Here is a 15,522-nt window from a genome sequence, read left to right as displayed (position 1 = left end):
CCGAACAACACCCCCTGTACGTGTGTGTGTCTGTGTGTTTCACTCTGTGCGTGTGTGTCTGTTTGTGTGTGTGTGTCTGTTTGTGTGTGTGTGTGTCTCTGTGTGTGTTACACTCTGTGCGTGTGTGTCTGTTTGTGTGTGTCTGTGTCTGTGTCTGTTTGTGTGTGTGTCTGTGTTTCACTCTGTGCGTGTGTGTGTGTCTGTCTGTGTGTGTGTGTCTGTCTGTTTTTGTGTGTGTCTCTTTTTGTGTCTGTGTGTGTGTGTGTGTGTGTGTGTGTGTGTGTGTGTGTGTGTGTGTGTCTCTGTGTGTGCGTTTGCATGCGCTGTGTGTGACTGTGTGCATGTCTGTGTGTGTGTGTTTCTGTGTGTGTCTCTCTGTGTGTGTGTGTGTGTGTGTGTGTGTGTGTGTGTGTGTGTCTGTGTCGGAGCTCCGCTCTCTGTCAATATGCAGAGAGGATAAGCTTACGCACTCTCAGGTACCGAAATTTGGTGCCGTTTGATTTGCGTCTGCGTTGTGCGTCTGCGTTGTGCGTCTGCGTTGTGCGTCTGCCCTGCGGTCCAGTCATGACCGGACTACTGCTTCTGGTGCTCAGCGCAGAGGCAAACACCGGGACTCCTCCTCCTCTGTTCCCTTCTGTCCCGAAACCGTGCGTTCCTCACTCTCCGTCCCGTGTCTCTGGCCTCCAGGCAACCGCATCGTGATGGGGAAGAACCACGTGTTCCGGTTCAACCACCCGGAGCAGGCGCGGCTGGAGAGGGAGCGCAGCGTGACGGCCGAGCAGCAGCAGGAGCCCGAGGACTGGAACTACGCCCAGAGGGAGCTGCTGGAGAAGCAGGGCATCGACATCAAACTGGAGATGGAGAAGAGGTACGGGATCGGTCCTCCCACACACCGCTGGCAGCATCCGCAGCGGAGGTGCCGACACGCACCGAGCCGGCGATCTGCCGTTGGACAGTCCGGCGAGGTCGGTGACTCGAGTCTGTTCGGTGTGTCCCGGGGCCGTGGTCAGTCTGGCGTCGGCGTTCATTTTGGCCGACCTGACGTGTTCAGTCGCCGGCAGGGAAGTCGGGACTCACCGGAAAATGGGGAGCTGAATGAGCGTGACTAGAGTCTCTCAAAATCTGATGAAAATCTTTTAAACTGACCTTTGTTGATCTGAAAAGACAGATTCCGCAACTGCACACACACACACACACACATATACACACACACACACACACACACACACACACACACACACACACACACACACACACACACACACAGACACACACACACACACACACACACAGACACACACACACACACACAGACAGAGACACACACACACACACACAGAGACACACACACACACACACACAGACACACACACACACACACACACACACACACACACACACACACACACACACACAGACACACACACACACACACACACACACACACACACACACACACAGAGACACACACACACACACACACACACACACAGACACACACACACTCACAGAGACACACACAGACACACACACACAGACACACACACACACACAGACACACACACACACAGGCCTATTTCACTCTTAAAATGTCACACAGAAACATGTCACACACACACACAACTATTTTAGCACACACACATGACATACAGACACACACACAGATACACACAGACACACACACACACTGGCACACACAGACACACACGGAGACACACAAACACACAGAGACACACACAGAGACACACACACAGACACACACACACACACAGACACACACACACAGAGAGACACACACACAGACACACACACACACAGACACACACACACACAGAGACACACACAGACACACACACACACCTGATTTGACACACACACAGTGACACACACACACAGAGACACACACACACAGGACACACAGCACACACACACACACACAGATGTTTCACACAGTCACACACACTTCACACACACACACAAATAAACACACAGACACACACACAGAGACACACACAGAGAGACACAGAGACAGACACACACACACAGAGAGACACACACAGGTCACACACAGAGACACACACACAGAGACACACACAGAGAGACAGGGACACACAGAGAGACACAAACACAGACACACACACACACAGAGAAACACAGACAGACAAACAGACTCATACACACACAGCCACACACACACAGAGACACACACACTGTAGCACACACACACAGACACACACAAAAGTTGTAGAACACAACACAGACACACACACAGACACACACACACACACAGGACACACAGGCAGACACACAGACACACACACAGAGGTTTAGTTACACACACAAAGATGTACACACACAGACACACACACATGCAGACACACAGACAGACAAAAAGAGACACAACACACAGAGACACACACACACAGAGACACACAGAGACACACACAGAGAGAGCCACACACACAGTCTCACACACACAGAGAAAAAGGGACGGAGAGAGAAGATGTTTGTGACACTAGCAGTAAACATAATTGCAGTAACTCATACAGGCCACACTGGCGGCAGCGGTGTGTTGTCTGTAGCTAATTGGTTGATGATGTCAAAGGGGGGGGCGGGCAGACTGCAGACAGACAGACAGACAGACAGACAGACAGACAGACAGACAGAGGTTTAGTTAGTACAGAAAGATGTAAAGCTAATGTGATGCAGTTCTCCGTTGATTAAAATGTCAAAATGAGATTCCCATTGTTCGTGGTAGCTACAGCCGAGTGCCTGCAGTCTCTTCGGCTTCACGAGAAAAAGACACTTGTGTGCGAAGATGTTTGTGTGTGTGTGTGATTGACGGGCAGACTGGCTTCACTGATTGGTTAATTGGTTGATGATGTCACAGACTGCAGGACATGGAGATCCAGTACCGGAGAGAGAAGGAGGAGGCCGACCTGCTGCTGGAGCAACACCGACTGGTCAGTTTCTGTCTCACAACTCCTCCAATAACAGCTGGTCTGTAGTCTAATGTAGTCTATAACCTGTGTGTGTGTGTGTGTGTGTGTGTGTGTGTGTGTGTGTGTGTGTGTGTGTGTGTGTGTGACAGTGTGACAGCGACAGCGGTAAACGCTCCGCCCCTGTGAGGAGAGCTGGAGGCTGATTTCATCTCTGAGAGAGAAACTTCCTGCTAATAAGGTACACCTGTCTGTCTCTCTCTCTGTATGTCTATCTGTCTCTCTCTGTATGTCTATGTCGGTCTGTCTATCTGTATGTATGTCTGTCTGTCTCTCTTTCGGTCTCTCTTTCTGTCTCTCTTTCTGTCTTTGTTTCTTTCTCACTTTGAATTTTTCTTTGTTTCTTTGTATCTGTCTCTGACCTGTCTTTCTCTAACCTGTCTGTCTCTCTGCAGGTCCAGTCCATGGTGAAGCACTGTCTGTCTCTAACCTGTCTGTCTCTCTGCAGGTCCAGTCCATAGTGAAGCGCTGTGGTCTCCCTGTCTGTCTCTGACCAGTCTGTCTCTGACCTGTCTGTCTCTCTGCAGGTCCAGTCCATAGTGAAGCACTATGGTGTCCCTGTCTGTCTCTGACCAGTCTGTCTCTGACCTGTCTGTCTCTGACCTGTCTGTCTCTGACCTGTCTGTCTCTCTGCAGGTCCAGTCCATAGTGAAGCGCTGTGGTCTCCCTGTCTGTCTCTGACCTGTCTGTCTCTCCGCAGGTCCAGTCCATAGTGAAGCACTGTGGTGTCCCTGTCTGTCTCTGACCTGTCTGTCTCTCTGCAGGTCCAGTCCATAGTGAAGCGCTGTGGTCTCTGACCTGTCTGTCCCTGACCTGTCTGTCTCTCTGCAGGTCCAGTCCATAGTGAAGCGCTGTGGTCTCTCTGTCTGTCTCTGACCTGTCTGTCTCTCTGCAGGTCCAGTCCATAGTGAAGCGCTGTGGTCTCTGTCTGTCCCTGTCTCTCTGCAGGTCCTGTCTGTCTCTGACCTGTCTGTCTCTGACCTGTCTGTCTCTCTGCAGGTCCAGTCCATAGTGAAGCGCTGTGGTCTCCCTGTCTGTCTCTGACCTGTCTGTCTCTCTGCAGGTCCAGTCCATAGTGAAGCACTGTGGTGTCCCTGTCTGTCTCTGACCTGTCTGTCTCTCTGCAGGTCCAGTCCATAGTGAAGCGCTGTGGTCTCTGACCTGTCTGTCCCTGACCTGTCTGTCTCTCTGCAGGTCCAGTCCATAGTGAAGCGCTGTGGTCTCTGACCTGTCTGTCTCTGACCTGTCTGTCTCTCTGCAGGTCCAGTCCATAGTGAAGCGCTGTGGTCTCCCCAGCAGTGGGAAGAGGAGGGAGCCTCTGCGAGTCTATCAGATCCCTCAGAGACGGAGGATCAGCAAGGACCCCAAACGGGTCACCATGGAGGACCTGCGCATGCAGGCAGTCAAAGAGATCTGCTACGAGGTGTGTGTGTGTGTGTGTGTGTGTGTGTGTGTGTGTGTGTGTGTGTGTGTGCCCCCCCCTTTTGTTAAAGGACAATTCCGGCGCAAAATGAACCTAGGGGTCAATAACATATGTGTACCGAGTCTACTGTTCTCTGGGACATGTTTTCATGCTAATCTAATGTGTCTCTAGCTTTAAACAAGCTAGCGCTAACCTGCTGATTAGCTGCTAGCGCTAGCTTCACAGGGTAAATCACTACAAGGCTCAAAATAGCGCCACACTCCCACGCTAGCATAATGAGGGTCCCTACATGTAAACTGAAGCGTTGAGAACTTGGTAAGTGTACAGACAGTTTATTAAAAAGTTAGATTATAAAGACAGTAGCGTTAATGTTTACATGCTGCCGCCATCTTGGATAACAGTCATGACCAGCCGAGCGACGAATGCCGTGCAACCAGTGACATAGCTCAGTGACATAGCTCAGTGACATAGCTCAGTGACATTGCTAAAGTGTCTCTGTGTGTGTGCCCCCAGGTTGCTAACATGTCTCTGTGTGTGTGCCCCCCCCCCTTCAGGTTGTTATAGTGTATCTGTGTGTGTCCTCCCCCCCCCCTCAGGTTGTTATAGTGTCTCTGTGTGTGTGCCCCAGGGTTGTTATAGTATCTCTGTGTGTTTGCCCCCCAGGTTGTTATAGTGTATCTGTGTGTTTGCCCCTCCCCCCCCTCAGGTTGCTAAGTGTCTCTGTGTGTGTGCCCCCCCTCAGGTTGTTATAGTGTCTCTGTGTGTGCCCCCAGGTTGTTATAGTGTCTCTGTGTGTGTGCCCCCCTCAGGTTGTTATAGTGTCTCTGTGTGTGTGCCCCCCCTCAGGTTGTTATAGTGTCTCTGTGTGTGTGCCCCCCCTCAGGTTGTTATAGTGTCTCTGTGTGTGTGCTCCCCCCTCAGGTTGTTATAGTGTATCTGTGTGTTTGCCCCCCCTCCCCCTCAGGTTGTTATAGTGTCTCTGTGTGTGCCCCCCCCCCCCTCAGGTTGTTATAGTGTCTCTGTGTGTGCCCCCCCCTCAGGTGGCTCTGGGAGACTTCCGTCACTCCCGCCAGGAGATCGAAGCGCTGTCCATCGTCAAGATGAAGGAACTCTGCCGCATGTACGCCAAGAAGGACGCCAGCGAGCGCGAGAGCTGGAAGGCCGTGGCCCAGGACGTCTGCGACACCGTGGGCATCGGCGAGGAGAGGAGCCCCCCCACGGAGGAGGGAGGGGGGGGGGGGGGAGAGACGGGGGAGGGAGGGGAGAAAAAAAACGCCTACGACCTCAAAGCCCACATTGATAAACTGACTGATATTTTAGAGGTGAGTTCCCTGCTTAAAGGGTTTGGGTTTTAAAGGAAAGTGTTTTTTTATTTTTTTTTTTAAAACTGGTCCAGTATTAAGCGAGAAACGAGCTGCAATGTAACCCTGCGGGTAATTTTATTATTGTAAGTGTCTGACAACATTATGGGTAGGATCCCTACAGAGATACACTTTTTAGTTAAAGAGTAAGATCCTTTTAGTTTAACATGAAACAGCCCCGAAATCACCATCACCTAACTCCACCAGACTCCATGTAAATAATAAGGACTTTTAGCGTGTATAGAGCCAGAATATCTCCACCAGACTCCATGTAAATAATCAGGACTTTTAGCGGGTATAGAGCCAGCATATTTCCATCAGACTCCATGTAAATAATCAGGACTTTTAGCGTGTATAGAGCCAGCATATCTCCACCAGACTCCATGTAAATAATCAGGACTTTTAGCGTGTATAGAGCCAGCATATCTCCACCAGACTCCATGTAAATAATCAGGACTTTTAGCGTGTATAGAGCCAGAATATCTCCACCAGACTCCATGTAAATAATCAGGACTTTTAGCGGGTATAGAGCCAGCATATCTCCACCAGATTCCATGTAAATAATCAGGACTTTTAGCGTGTATAGAGCCGGCATATTTCCACCAGACTCCCTGTAAATAATCAGGACTTTTAGCGTGTATAGAGCCAGCATATCTCCACCAGACTCCATGTAAATAATCAGGACTTTTAGCGTGTATAGAGCCAGCATATCTCCACCAGACTCCATGTAAATAATCAGGACTTTTAGTGTGTATAGAGCCGGCATATTTCCACCATACTCCATGTAAATAATCAGGACTTTTAGCATGTATACAGCCAGCTTATTTCCACCAGACTCCATGTAAATAATCAGTATTTTTAGTGTGTATAGAACCAGGATATCTCCACATGTAAATGGGTGAATTAAGGGTTTATTTCAACCAAACCAGAGTGGTGATTGTTGGAACAGTGGACAGATGAACCCAGACAGCTTTTTGGTAGTTTTATTTAGTTTCTGTCCACTTTGAATGAAGTGTGTTTTACGATGATAAACGTCCTGATTATTTACATGGAGTCTGGTGGAGTTTGGTGATGGTGCTTTCGGGGCTGTTTCATGTTAAACTAAAAGGATCTTACTCTTTAACTAAAAGGTCCATCTCTGTAGGGATCCTTTCCATAATGTTGTCACACACTTAGTTGTCACTTAGACAAGTGTAGGGTCCAGGTTGAAAAGTAACCGTCAAACACATGAAATAATAAAACATCTTGACTCTGACAGGAAGTGAAGTTGCAGAACAACATGAAGGACGAAGAGATCAAAGCTCTGAGAGACCGGATGATCAAGATGGAGAGCATCATCCCCGTTCAGGTGTGTTCACACACATCAAGTATACTACAAGTATTCAGATCCTTTATTACTTGAGTAGAAGTACTCATACCATACTGTAAAATACTCTGTTACAAGTTAAAGTCCTGCAGTGAAGATGTTACTTCAGTAAAAGTGTGTAAGTATCATCAGGAAAATGTAGTTCAAGTATTAAAAGTAAAGAGAGGGAGACAGACAGACAGATGGAGAGAGAGAGACAGACGGACAGAGAGACAGACAGAGAGACAGACGGACGGAGAGAGAGACAGACTGACAGAGAGACAGATGGAGAGAGAGACAGACAGACAGACAGACGGAGAGAGACAGACAGACAGACGGAGAGAGAGACAGACAGACAGAGAGAGACAGACAGACGGAGAGATGGACGGAGAGAGAGACAGACGGAGAGACAGGGAGAGAGAGACAGATGGAGACAGAGACAGACAGAAAGAGAGGGATGGACAGAGAGAGAGACAGACGGAGAGACAGACAGATGGAGAGAGAGACAGAGACAGATGGAGACAGAGACGGAGAGAGAGGGATGGACAGAGAGAGAGACAGACGGAGAGACAGACAGACAGAGACAGATGGAGAGAGAGACAGAGACAGATGGAGAGAGAGACAGACGGAGAAAGAGACGGATGGACAGAGAGACAGACGGAGAGACAGACAGAGACAGATGGAGAGAGAGACAGAGACAGTTGGAGACAGAGACAGATGGAGAGAGAGACAGACGGAGAAAGAGACGGATGGACAGAGAGACAGACGGAGAGAGACACAGACAGAGAGAGAGACAGAGACAGATGGAGACAGAGACAGACGGAGAGAGAGACAGAGAGAGAGGGATGGACAGAGCATCACATTTTGTGTAGTTTTTGCGAAATCTTTCTCAACGGATGAATTAATACGCACCTGACTCGGTGTGCAAGGACCTTTTACCCCGGTAACCCCGGTAACCAGTCACGTTACCATGTTACATGTTTCCAGGACGAGGACGTTAACGGCGAAGATGAAGAAGAAGAAGACGGCGCCGAGTCGCCCCCGAGAGACGGCGCGGCCACGCGGCCGCCGGAGGTCCGAGTGAAGCGCCTGATGGACGAGGACCCGGCCTTCAGGAGGGGACGACTCCGCTGGCTCAAACAGGAACAGCAGAGAATCCTGAACCTGCAGCAGCAGAACATCACCAAGAAGCTCCGCCAGAACCAGAACCAGAACCAGGGTCAGATATATCACTGTTAGACACAACCAGAACCAGGGTCAGATATATCACACTGTTAGACACAACCAGAACCAGAACCAGGGTCAGATATATCACTGTTAGAGAGAACCAGAACCAGGGTCAGATATATCACTGTTAGAGAGAACCAGAACCAGGGTCAGATATCACACTGTTAGAGAGAACCAGAACCAGAGTCAGATATATCACACTTTTAGAGAACCAGAACCAGGGTCAGATATATCACTGTTAGAGAGAACCAGAACCAGAACCAGGGTCAGATATATCACTGTTAGAGAGAACCAGAACCAGGGTCAGATATATCACACTGTTAGAGAGAACCAGAACCAGGGTCAGATATCACAGTTAGAGAGAACCAGAACTAGGGTCAGATATATCACTGTTAGAGAGAACCAGAACCAGAACCAGGGTCAGATATATCACACTGTTAGAGAGAACCAGAACCAGGGTCAGATATATCACACTGTTAGAGAGAACCAGAACCAGGGTCAGATATCACACTGTTAGAGAGAACCAGAACTAGGGTCAGATATATCACTGTTAGAGAGAACCAGAACCAGAACCAGGGTCAGATATATCACTGTTAGAGAGAACCAGAACCAGGATCAGATATCACACTGTTAGACACAACCAGAACCAGGGTCAGATATATCACTGTTAGAGAGAACCAGAACCAGGATCAGATATATCACACTGTTAGACACAACCAGAACCAGGGTCATATATATGACACTGTTAGACACAACCAGAACCAGGGTCAGATATCACACTGTTAGACACAACCAGAACCAGGGTCAGATATATCACTGTTAGAGAGAACCAGAACCAGGATCAGATATATCACACTGTTAGACACAACCAGAACCAGGGTCAGATATATCACACTGTTAGACACACCTGAACCAGAACCAGGGTCAGATATCACACTGTCAGACACACCTGAACCAGAACCAGGGTCAGATATCACACTGTTAGACACAACCAGAACCAGAACCAGGGTCAGAGCTCACACTGAGGATGTTAATGATCATTTAACCTAAAAGTCTGAATATTTTCAGACTAAAAGTCAAAAATATTCTCGGCTATCCAAAGGCTACCTTCTAGCCTTTAGCACGCGTTAGCGTTCTGCCTTTGCCGTTCGTTAAACAGGATGGAAGTTTATTCTCGGAATATTTTAGCAAAAAATTTTAATACTACGAGACAATAGTCTGAATATTTATAAGTGTAAATGTCGAAATATTATAATTATGTAGGGTTGGGTACCGAACACGGTGCTTTTTTGTGTACCGACCAAATTTTATAAAATTGGAATATTTTGAGAATAAATCTCTAAATATTACATAAGAAAAAAGTCAGAATATTTAGAGAATAAATCCCTAAATATTACATAAGAAAACAGTCGGAATATTTTGGGAATACAAGTCAGACTATCAGGAGGATAACGACGAAATGTCTGAGGAGACACCAGACGGATGTCCTGTCTCTCTCTCTCCCTCCTGCAGAACCAAATTTCAGGTACTGTTGTCGGTACCGATAAGAATGTGAACGGTACCCAATCCTAATAACATGGGGGGTGTATTTTAAGAATGAAAGTTGAAATATTATATAAAAAAAAGTCAGACTATCAGGAGGGTTAACGACGTAATCCTGGTCTCTGATTGGCAGATGAAGTGTCTGATGCTACGTTTACACGTGGGCGGACATTTCAACCTCTCAGTTTTCAAAAATAACATTGTGCACAGTTGTCAGTTTTGTTGTGTGTGTATCTATATCTATATATATCTATATATATCTATATATATCTATATATATCTATATCTATATCTATATATATCTATATCTATATATATATATATATCTATATATATATCTATATATCTATATATATATATATATATATATCTCTATATATATCTATCTATATATATATATATATATATCTATATATATATATCTATATCTATATCTATATATATATATATATATCTATATCTATATATATATATATATCTATATATATATATATATATATATATATATATATATCTATATATCTATACATATATCTCTCTCAATGCAGTCAAGAGCAAACCTGTAGGTGGCTGTGTAACAAGAAGCTCAAGTCCACGTTAGCCAATCAGAATCCAGAAAATAGCAACAACAGCAACCAATCACTTCCTCTTTCTCTCTCTCGGCTTAGAAAGACTCGTTTTCAGAGGCGAATTCTCTGTTTGCGTGTAAACGAAGGGCACAAATGAAGGGAAATGTCTCCGGTTGTAAAAATAACCACGTACGTGTCTACAGGGCCTGAGGAGACACCTGACGGATGTCTCTCTCTCTCTCTCTCTCTCTCTCTCTCTCTCTCTCTCTCTCTCTCTCTCTCTCTCTCTCTCTCCCCGTCCTGCAGGTCAGACGCCCCCCGTTGTCCCCATCCACCTGCCCGGGACGGGCCGCTTCATCCCCCCCCAGGAGTGCAAGCTCAAGTTCCCCTTCAAGAGTAACCCGGCCCACCGGTTGTCATGGGGACCAGCCAGCGCGGCCCTGCAGGCTCTGGGTCTGGGAGAGGGAGACCTGATTGGTGGAGAGGCTCCAGAGGAGGGATGTGGTGGGAAAGCCTCTCCGTCGCCCCCTCCTGCGCCCGGTCTCCTGCCCCTCCCCTTCCAGGCTCCGCCCCCGCCGCCTCCTCGCATGCGCACCCCTAGCCCCCACCGCGCCTGGCAACAGCGTAACCAGGGCAACCAGGGAGGCTTCTTCTACCACAACAACCACCCAAACCACCAGCAGCAGCAGCATCATCATCAGCAGCAGCAGCGCCGGCACCGCCGTAACTCGCTGGACCTCTCGGACCGCGGTAACTATGACAACGAGCAGCCGGGGCGACCGAGGCAGAGGAGGGGGGCCTCGCCCGGGCCGGGAGGGGGGAGGAGGGGGGGGGAGGAGGAGGAGGGAGGGACAGAGACAGAGACAGAGACGCAGGCTTCCACTACAACCCCCACCAGTACCACCAGTTCCACCACCATCCCTACTACAACCCCCACAATGCACCATTCCAGCCAGGGCCACACCCCAACTACCACAGCCTGCCGCGCCCGGGGGCCCCCCTACCCCCCCCACCTCCCGCTGACATGCTCCTGGGGCCGGGGGGGTGGGGCTTCAGCACACCGCCCAGGATGAGGCGCCAGTTCAGCGCACCGGACCTCAAAAACAACAAGGACACGCCCATCTGACCTCTGATTGGCTGCTGGGAGGAGGATACGCCCATCTGACCTCTGATTGGCTGCTGGGAGGAGGAGGACACGCCCATCTGACCTCTGATTGGCTGCAGGGGAGGACACACTGTGGGCATGATGCTGGAGACAGAGAGACTGTGTGTGTGTGTGTGTGTGTGTGTGTGTGTGTGTGTGTGTGTGTGTGTGTGTGTGTGTGTGTGTGTGTGTGTGTGTGTGTGTGTGTGTGTGTGGGGCTTCCTTCTAGCCTTTAGCACGCGTTAGCGTTCTGCCTTTGCCGTTCGTTGAACAGGATGGAAGTTTATTTTTTTGTGTTTTATCGATCGCCAGACTCAAACAGAATCTGCAGATTTTAGCGGGCTGTTATCAGAGTTGTATTTTAATGAAAGACTGCCGGTGCCTCGATCAGTCGTTTATAAAAGAGGTTTTTAAAGTTTATAAAGATCGGTGCCTTAAAGCTAAAGTGTTAGCTCCCGCGGCTAGCTGCTGTTAGCAGAAGAAGTCTCGCATTTTGAAGCTACTTAAAGATGAAGTACGTTGGTTAGTTTGAGTGTTAGCTCCTCTCTTTTAGCCGCTGTTAGCCCAGGAGGCTAACTAGCCTGCTTCAGAGGCGTGTGTGTGTTAGCTCAGGCTAGTCTGTTAGCCTGAGCGGTGGAGCAATGAGTGGCTATTTAGCTGGCTATTTTGATGAAGTGCTGCACAATGGGTGGGGGGAGTATTAGCCTAGCTTAGCCTAGCTTAGCTTAGCTAAGGCTGCATTTGGGTTGTATGGGAGTTACAGATCGTACGACTTCAGCAACGAGGAAGTGTTTGACACCGATTAAGTTAACACTTTGTGTTATGTTTTGCTTTTTTAAGATGAAATCATGAGTTGTTCAAGATTTTAAAGTGTAAAAATATGCGAATATAAACTCTAAATGACTTCTAAAGTCTAGTTTCAGTTCTGATATTTCAACATTATAGAAACTTAACATTGTCTAAATGGAGAGAGAATCAACAATATGATTAAATATGTGTAATTAATTAATTGTTTAAGGGCCAGAAACAGCCCTGAACTCACCATCGCCAAACTCCACCAGACTCCATGTAAATAATCAGTACTTTTATCATCGTAAAACACACTTCATTCAAAGTGGACAGAAACTAAATAAAACTACCAAAAGCCATCTTGGTTCATCTTTCCACTGTTCCAACAATCACCACTCTGGTTTGGTTGAAATAAACCCTTAATTCACCCATTTACATGTGGACATATGCTGGCTCTATACACACTAAAAGTCCTGATTATTTACATGGAGTCTGGTGGAGATATGCTGGCTCTATACACACTAAAAGTCCTGATTATTTACATGGAGTCTGGTGGAGATTTGCTGGCTCTATACACGCTAAAAGTCCTGATTATTTACATGGAGTCTGGTGGAGATATGCTGGCTCTATACACGCTAAAAGTCCTGATTATTTACATGGAGTCTGGTGGAGATATGCTGGCTCTATACACACTAAAAGTCCTGATTATTTACATGGAGTCTGGTGGAGATATGCTGGCTCTATACACGCTAAAAGTCCTGATTATTTACATGGAGTCTGGTGGAGATATGCTGGCTCTATACACGCTAAAAGTCCTGATTATTTACATGGAGTCTGGTGGAAATATGCTGGCTCTATACACACTAAAAGTCCTGATTATTTACATGGAGTCTGGTGGAGATATGCTGGCTCTATACACACTAAAAGTCCTGATTATTTACATGGAGTCTGGTGGAAATATGCTGGCTCTATACACACTAAAAGTCCTGATTATTTACCTGGAGTCTGGTGAAGTTTGGTGATGGTGATTTTGGGGCTGTTTCATGTTAAACTAAAAGGATCTTACTCTTTAACTAAAAGCTCTATCTCTGTAGGGATCCTCTCAGAAAAAGAGAGAACATTTTCCTCGAAGCTTGAAGCTCGTAGTTTCCGTCTCTCCCGTGTGACATTGAATGCTACAAACCAAAGAAAGCTGCTCTGTGGCGGACAGACTCGCTGCTGTACAGAGAGAGAGAGAGAGGGAGACAGAGAGAGAGAGGGAGAAGAGGGTGAAGATATGAGGAAGAGAAGATGTTGAGTCTTTTTAAAGCATTGTGTGTATATCTGAAGTGTATCTTGACTTATTTGTCTCGATGTTTTTATGAAGATTAATCTATTTTAAAAAAAAACGGGCTGTGACATAAACATTGAAAGTGTTGCCTTCACTGTCTCTGGCGATCGTGGGAGGATGTAGGACTCGTTTAAACAGACGTGGGAAGACTGTAGGAATCATGAAACGTGGATGGGTTGAGATGTATGTAGGGGCCGTGTTGAGCAAGGAACTCTGGGAAATGTAGTATATGAGACAGGCTGGGGGGATAAGAGAGAGAGACTATAAGCTTTGTGTTGGAAGTAGGAAGAGACACTACGACGCGTTCTGTGAGATTTAAAGAAACCGAAAATAAAACGTTAGGATGTCCGATAGAGACGAGGAATCACGCTGCCTTCAGGAGACGGAGGGAAGTTGGGAGATTGTGGCTTTTACCCCCCAGTTTGAGCTGGCATTTAATGTCACTTTAAAGGTGACATGATGACAGTTCTGGACATTTGTTCTCACACACAGAAACACACACACACACACACACAGAGACACACAGAAACACACACGGAGACACACACTAAGATACACATACACAGAGACACACACACACACACACACACACTAAGAGACACAAAAAAACAAAGAGACACACACACACAGACACACGCAGACATACACACAGAGACACACACACATAGACACACACAGACAGACACACACACAGGGACACACACACTAAGAGACAGACACATACACACACTAAGAGACACAAACTGAGAGACACACACAGACATACACACACAGAGACACACACAGACACACACAGACATACACACAGGGACACACACACTAAGAGACACACACACACACAGACACACACAGACATACACACAGGGACAACACAAACACACACAGAGACCCACAAACACACACAGAGACACACAAACAAACAAACACACACAGAGACACACACACAAAAAAAACTGCCACGTTTCCCACTCCCCCCACGTGAACCTGAACGCATCCTCGGCGGGTTTTATCCGCCCTGAACGATGACGCGTTTACTGACCCTGCCTAAGCCCCGCCCACGCAGAGCGAGGCATTCTGGGAGATGACGAGTGGAGCCTCAGCTCCGTGACTTTAAGACCTTTTTCACAGTAAAGGTCAGAAACCAACCAATGGGAGCGCTCCCCTCCGGAGGGAGCCGCCCAATGAGAGCGCTCCCTTTCCGGAGGGAGCCGCCCAATGGGAGATGATGATGATGATGATGATGATGATGACAGAAACACTACAGGTGAATGTGATTGGTCAGAGAAGCATGACATCATGTTCTGCTCTGCTGTCTCTGGAACCGACCAATCACGGGACAATCCTGATAAACTGCTGCCACTGCCGCCGCCGCCGGGCTTTATGGGAAATGAAGTTTCCCTTTGTTTGTTTTTTTGTTGTTGTTTTTTTCAGATTTCTTTTCTTCTCTTTTTTTATTTCCAGTTTGGGTTCTGATTGGCTGTTTTTCTTTCTTTTCTCTGCGTATTAATTTTTCGAGCTTCTCGTATTTTAACCCTCGCCGACCGACCGCGTGTGTTCTCGTTGTGATGTCATCACGCCGTCATCACTCTTATTAATATAAATATAACGTATAAAGTGTCCTTAATATCGGGTTCTTCTGGACGCTGCTAAAGGGAGCTTCTTCTTCGCCCTCATGCAACTGTGTGTGTGTGTGTGCGTGTGTTTCTGTGTGTGTCTGTGCGTGTGTTTCTGTGTGTCTGTCTGTGTGTGTGTGTGTGTGTGTGTGTGTGTTTCTGTGTGTGTCTGTGCGTGTG

The 15,522-nt window shown here is 47.4% G+C and overlaps 2 protein-coding genes across 2 annotated transcripts in view; both read left to right on the top strand.

Moving 5' to 3' along the window:
• LOC114545284 (kinesin-like protein KIF1C) overlaps positions 1-12,734 on the top strand; it is a 53,252-nt gene extending 40,518 nt beyond the window's left edge. Inside the window, 10 exon segments of the mRNA XM_028563580.1 lie at positions 688-868; positions 2,891-2,963; positions 3,092-3,107; positions 3,110-3,180; positions 4,261-4,422; positions 5,463-5,744; positions 7,042-7,131; positions 8,116-8,346; positions 8,378-8,384; positions 10,773-12,734. Of these exon segments, the coding sequence (XP_028419381.1) occupies positions 688-868; positions 2,891-2,963; positions 3,092-3,107; positions 3,110-3,180; positions 4,261-4,422; positions 5,463-5,744; positions 7,042-7,131; positions 8,116-8,346; positions 8,378-8,384; positions 10,773-11,539 (1,880 nt within the window). The 3' untranslated portion in view covers positions 11,540-12,734.
• Positions 1-15,522, top strand: part of LOC114546120 (low affinity immunoglobulin gamma Fc region receptor II-like) — a 1,096,214-nt gene that overhangs the window by 582,031 nt on the left and 498,661 nt on the right. The gene's annotated exons all lie outside the window — the stretch shown is intronic.

This window comes from Perca flavescens, chromosome 19 (genome assembly GCF_004354835.1).
Source record: "Perca flavescens isolate YP-PL-M2 chromosome 19, PFLA_1.0, whole genome shotgun sequence".
NCBI lineage: Eukaryota > Metazoa > Chordata > Actinopteri > Perciformes > Percidae > Perca > Perca flavescens.
Note: the sequence above shows the minus strand (reverse complement) of the source record. Positions and strands in the feature narration are given on the sequence as shown.